Raw genomic sequence first — 6,525 nt, 5'->3', positions numbered from 1 at the left:
TTTGGCTTTAATTTTTTAAATTTAATTTTTTAAAAATTGAGTTTTTTTTTTTTTGATAAATTTTTTTAATATTTTAAGAATTTTTTTTATACTTTTTGGATGCACATAGATGTACTTAAAAAATAAAATATTTATAATAAAATATTAAAAAAAATCAATAAATGTATAAAAATACGAAAATATATTGAATATATATATATTGGTATTTAGTATTTTTTAAAAAAAGAAAATCAAAAATATTATTTTTTTAATTGTATTTATATTAAGTATGTCTAAAAAATTAAAAAAAATATATTAAAAAAATTAACTAAAAATAAAAAATACAAAAAATAAATAATTTAATTTTAAAAAAATAAAACGAAATAAGGTATATATTGCTGAGCCAAAGGCTCTATTTAGAGAGAAGTTATTAGCTGATTCATGAATAACGTTACGTGACGCATATATTCTGATTAATAGAATGAGTAAAATTCATAATTTTATATTAAGCCTTGGTTTAGTTTTTTTTCTAGGCTACAAAATCACAAAAGGATAAAAAAAAAAAATTAAAAAAGTTAAAAAGTCAAAAATCATAAAAGGACAAAAAAAATTTGTCATTCCAAAGTTAAAAAGTTAAAAAAATTAAAAAAATTTAAAAAGTCAAAAAAGAAAACCAAACAAATAAAAAAGTCTCAAACTAAAAAAATAAAAAAAAAGAGTTAAAAACTTAACTAAAAAAGTCATTGTCAAATGATTCCTAAATAATTGAAGAACATAAGAAAAAATAAAAGTTTGTGAGACCACATATATCTTAACATTAACTAATCAGTGTATTTGGTTTAAGTTTTTTAAATTAAGTTTTTTGAAAATTAAATTTTTTGGTTTTCGTTTTTTTGTTTTTAGTGAATATATTTAAAATTTTAAACATTTATTTTATTTTTTTAGATATACCTTACTTAGATGTATCTAAAAAGTAAAAAATTTATGAAAAAATATTTTTAAAAAACAATAAATACATAAAAATATAACAAATATATTGAATTCTTGTATTTTTTTTGTATTTTTGGTATTTAGTGAATTTTTAAAAAAAATTATAATTTTTTTACTTTTTAAGGGTATTTATGTTAGGTGTGTCTAAAAAATAAAAAAAAAAATTACTTAAAATATTAAAAACAATTCAGTAAAAAAAATACAAAAAATATGAAAGTAAAAATTTCTAAAAAATATTTTTAAAAAATGAAACGAATCAAGCTGAATAATTTTTTCTATCCCGAGGCCTCCCAAGTAAAAAGTCTGTAATAATTTAGTTTTCCGTAAAATATATTTTCTATTTTACGTCCCATCAACTCCTCTCTCCTCATTTCTTCTCCCGAAAACGTTCTCCTCTCGCCAAAAATAAATAAACGTAAATTAAACCCTGGACTAATAGACCCAAAATCGGAAGTAACAGGGATGACTTATCTTTCCCGTGAAAGATCTTCAGCTCCTCCAGTTGCTGTGTAAAACGGTTCACCCAAAGACCCACAACCACAGAGAACCAGAGAGAAGAGAGAGAGAGAGAGAGAGTACGAGAGCGAGACCGTAATTGAAGGACTAGATTGTAGTTACGAGTGGGTGAAGTCGAAATTCATGACCAATTGAGAGGACCCAGTTGTCAAGCTAAAGCAAAAAAGCCAAAAAGTATATATCTAATCATAGACTGCAAGCAGATCGAAGAGACAACTCCGGGTAATGGATTCAGCATCAGGAGCCGGAGCCTCCGACCCGAACGAGGGTGAGGGTCCCTCATCGGCACCTGCAGCAGGAACAGCATCGGGGGAGGGTGGGTCAACGGCTGCCGCCCCACCGCTGCAGCCGCCGAGTAGGTACGAGTCACAGAAGCGCCGCGACTGGAACACGTTCCTCCAGTACCTGAAGAACCACAAGCCGCCGCTGACGCTGGCGAGGTGCAGCGGCGCTCACGTGATCGAGTTTTTGAAGTACCTGGACCAGTTCGGGAAGACGAAGGTGCACGTGACTGGTTGCCCTTACTTCGGGCACCCAAATCCTCCGGCACCATGCGCATGCCCGCTCAAGCAGGCTTGGGGCAGCCTCGACGCGCTCATCGGCAGGCTCCGAGCCGCCTACGAAGAGAACGGAGGTCGACCCGAGTCCAACCCATTCGGAGCTAGAGCGGTCAGGATTTTCTTGAGGGAGGTGAGAGAAAGTCAGGCCAAGGCTAGAGGGATCCCTTATGAGAAGAAGAAGCGGAAAAGGCCGACAACCGTTGCGGCGGCTGTGGTGGTGGAGGAGAATGAGTCGACGATGGCGGAAGCTACTAGTACTTCTCAGGTGGGTGACGGTGGCGGTGGCGGTGGTGGGACTGCTGTTCCTAGTGTATCTTCTACTGCTGCTTCTACAACTACAACAGTATAGTTTCCACTAAAATTTCACTTTCTCTATTTTTATTTAAAAAAAAAAAAAAAAATTAATCTGCTTTTTAATTGTGATTATGAGTTTATATATAACTGGCGATTCACATATCATTAGCGAAATTTAGTTAGAAGTTACGAATGTCTCTCTTTCTTTCTTTAGAAGAACAGACTGACTTCAAGTTCACACTATTCTCGTTTTAGAAGATGATATGTGGCTAATGTGAACAGAGATTCGAGATGGAGAAGAAAAAGTTGAAGACTTGAGGAGCCAACTTTTTCATCCGTTTGATCTTTTTTTTTTTCTTGGCTTTTGTTTGTTCAATCTAACTCACCACCAGACAGCATGACCCCACTGTTGCTACTCCAACATCATCTTCTTCTCCTTTCTTCAAACCACGCCTACATTTTACTATCGTGCCATCAACAACACTTTCTCTCTTTCCTGTCCCAGCAACTACTTTGATCAGATTCAGAAGTAGTATATGCATCAAACTCATCATTTCGGAAAATTTAAAAGAAAAAAAAAAAAAAAAAATCAAATCAAATCAATGTTTGTAAATCTAGCATTTTATTGTTTATTTCTCTTGTCTCTTTCATCTATCAATCACCTCCACATGCAACCATGCTTATGACTCTTAATAGTTTCACATATGATTGGGCCACATGTGTACGTTCCATTAGAGAAGATGTAATGTCCTAAGTGACCTCTCGGACTAAGTCTTAACCTTCTATTAACATATGTAGCGATCAAATTACATAAGAACTGAGTCTTAGGTAATCTCCCAGGACTAAGTCTTTGACTCTAGTCTATTTTTCTCATCTTCAAATTTGATCGGGCCAAAACCGAAACAGATTGACTATATATGAAGAGGCCTCTATATGGCACAAGAATTAGAGAAAATTAAATTAATCAACCTTATAACCTTAAGAAATTCAAGTTTCAATGAATTTCATAGAATTCCCGGAAAATCTGTTTAGTCATTTGCTGTCTTTTCTCTAGCACAAATATTACTTACTTAGTTTGCATGTGTTCCTCTTATGTTCATTGGAATGAAACAAAATAGACTATAATGATCGTTCTAATATTTAGTTTACTTAAAAATTACTTTCTAAATAAATTATAATTTGCTATATTGTGAAGTAGGAATAGTCCTACATTCTAAAACCTAATTTTCATCAACTGGTCCCCCATAGTCTTACTTCCCTATTGTGGGTTTGACGTCTTAGGAAACTGGGAGGGAGGCTTCTACCTCGGGGTAGCCATGCAGTATCTCTGTTTCCATATGCGACATACATACACACACGTACACGTGGGCCTCTTTTTTATCCCCCCCATTTTTCACTTTCCACTCACTCTCTCTCAGTTTCAGGTGCCTCACTCATCATCTTCTTCAGATTTTTAGGTTTTGTGTTTTTTTTTTTTAGGTAATAAAGGTTTTGAGTTTTTGCGTCCCTTATATTGGGATATCACTCACTCTCACTCACTCTCTACTTTAATTTTTACGCTTCTGAGTTTGGAAAAAAACATTACAAATCTAGAATTTATTGTGATTGTTGTAGACTTTGATTTCTAATCAATGTGGCAAAAAAAAAAAAAAAAAAAAAATTTGTGAGACCATATTAACCCTTGTATATTTTTACAGTTTCTCATTTGTTGAGAATATTATTTGTACCACATGGAAGAGTAGGGCTTGAATTCTGGAGCAAGAATTTCTCAAGATAAATATGTTGTACTTCAATCGTGATTTTGTCTCTTGTTGTGGGGGTTGGGTGAGGTCCATGGTTACCCCGGTAGTGGGTCTCTTCTTATGGATTGATTAAATCTAACCGTCAATCAGTTAGTCCGGAGCTAAAGCTTACCGATGTTATGATATCCCGCAGAATATTCTTTTTCTATTCAAAAAAAAAAAAAAAAGATACTTTCAAAATATTTAATAATTTTTTTATTTAGTTTTGGTCTTTGGGATTTTTGGAATTAAGGTTGAAAATTTAAAATCTATAGATCAAATTTATTAGGGTGTAACTCAGTGCACTAAATTTATACTATACATACAAATTCTATATATATATTTGGAATTTTTTGTTAGGGGATTTGGATGAAAATGATCTTGTGCATCTCTTTCTCAGCACTAAGTTGAAATTTATACCTTCATTCAATTTATTATTATTATTTTTTTCGGTTGGGAATTGGGATGGAACTGATCTTGTGCAGCTCTCTAACTCTGTATTATGGCTGCTGGGTAATGTGAAAAAAAGTATCATTTTGTGTGTGACAACAACTACACAAAGGATATATATGGGGGGATATACAAAGCACATCAGTGAAAATGAAAAAGAAAAATAAAAATAATCCTACTGATTGCTGCCTTTTTTTTATTTTATTTTGTTTTATTTTTGGGGGGAACCACTACCTCAGCGTGAAAAGGACATGTAGCCAACCCTTGCATCCATTCTATTCTATTTTTATTAATAATCATTGGTGTTGTTTTATAATTTTTTATATATCTGCTTGTGACTTCAATTATTATACAACATAAGACCCACCAATCACTTGCAAAACCTAATTGATCAGATTAGAACAATTTCAAACCCATTTCCAATAATAATTATTCCACGTTAATTGTCTACTCATGTTTGATTTGATCATCATCTTGAATAAATATCTGCTGTTGTCATTCCTTGTTTGGTTCTTCCACTGCTTGACTTTTTTTTTTTTTTTTTGAAGTATTTTGATGCCTTCCATCAAGGGGCAATCTTTTTTCTTCGAAAAATTATACTTTACCCATGTTCATTTTTTTTTTTTTTTTTTCCATCTTGATGTTTTGATTTGTTTCAATCTCACCATTGTACTAACATTTTGTTATAAAAGATGACGGAAAAAATGATATATGAACTGTTCATACTAATTTTTTCCCCAAATGTTCATTGAAAAAATGATTTATTCGCAAATATGTGGAAGATATCTTTCTCCCCTACGAAAAATTATATGAGAAAAAATATTGGTATATGTAGATTTCATTTGTAAAATTCCACGTTCCTCATTTTACCTAATTTTTTTCTTGTTAATTTTGATCATCTTCAAAGTTCAAAAAGAGAGAAGAAAAAAAAAAAAAAAGGGTATGAAATTGCAAATTAGTGAAAGTGAAAATAGGCAAGTGTCTGTGTTATGGTGCAACTTGTAAGTAATACCATAACATTCAATTGTTTCCTCTCACTAATTTACAATTTTTAAAATATATATATATATATATATATATAATTAATTTATTTAGATTAGATACATTTAAAAAAATTTAAAAATATATGTATATATATATTTTTTTTTGTGTGGGGATACATGTTGTAGCGGCATGCGTAGGGCAGGAGGAAGGACCAATGTGAGCAGTGTAATTAAGCGCAAAAGTAGCAATTGTCATGAGATATAAAGCCTTCGTTTTGGGATGCTAATTGATTTTTTGATTTTGATTTTATTTTTTATTATTTTAATTTAAGTTTAAAAAATTTTATTTGGGGTGAGTTTTTTTAATTTTTTTACTTTTATGAGAGAAAAAATAAAATGATTATAGTTTAGATGTGACATTTTATCTTATTAATTTTTTAACCTATTTTATCTTTTTTTGGCTAAAATAATTGTCATTAGGCAATAACTTTTTTGCTTAAATAAGTACAAAAAGATAAAATAAGCTAAACATATTAATAAGACAAAATATTACATCTAAACTATAATTATTTCATTTTTTTTCTTACAACCATTATATTCAAACTAAAAAATCAAAAATTCTTTTTAAACGAAATTAATTTAGTACGTTTGAATTAGTCAAAAAAACTAAAAAGACACACTAAATAGCTCTTCTCAAACAAAGCCATAGTTGCCGTTTGGCAACTTGGTTTGAGACTAAATAACCACAAAACAAAAAATAAATTAAATAAATTAATAAGATAAATATTGCGTTTAAATCATAATAATTTTTTTTCTCACAAATATTACATCTAAATCAAAAAAAAAATTAAAAAAAATTCTAAATAAAATTAATTTAATTAGGCTAAATTAATTAAAAAATAAGTTGAATTAATTATTCCCAAACGAAGTTATAATAGAGAGATATATTCAGGAAAGAGAAATTTTTTTTTT

General features: G+C 30.7%; 1 protein-coding gene across 1 annotated transcript; it reads left to right on the top strand.

The window, feature by feature from the left end:
- The first annotated feature begins 1,238 nt into the window (after window positions 1–1,238).
- Window positions 1,239–2,532, top strand: LOC114310520 (protein LIGHT-DEPENDENT SHORT HYPOCOTYLS 5). Its single transcript, XM_028256553.2, has one exon. It carries the CDS (start codon window positions 1,711–1,713, stop codon window positions 2,392–2,394), a length of 684 nt encoding a protein of 227 aa, XP_028112354.2. The 5' UTR covers window positions 1,239–1,710; the 3' UTR covers window positions 2,395–2,532.
- The last annotated feature ends 3,993 nt before the right edge of the window (window positions 2,533–6,525 follow it).

The sequence above is a fragment of the Camellia sinensis genome, chromosome 14, assembly GCF_055761805.1.
Source record: "Camellia sinensis isolate YWXY chromosome 14, ASM5576180v1, whole genome shotgun sequence".
NCBI lineage: Eukaryota > Viridiplantae > Streptophyta > Magnoliopsida > Ericales > Theaceae > Camellia > Camellia sinensis.
The sequence above is the reverse complement of the archived record's forward strand: the minus strand, read 5'-3'. Positions and strand labels throughout refer to the sequence as shown.

Bases quoted from the DNA above. Each gene is read 5' to 3' on its own strand.
- LOC114310520 (XM_028256553.2), top strand. From the start codon at position 1,711: ATGGATTCAGCATCAGGAGCCGGAGCCTCCGACCCGAACGAGGGTGAG.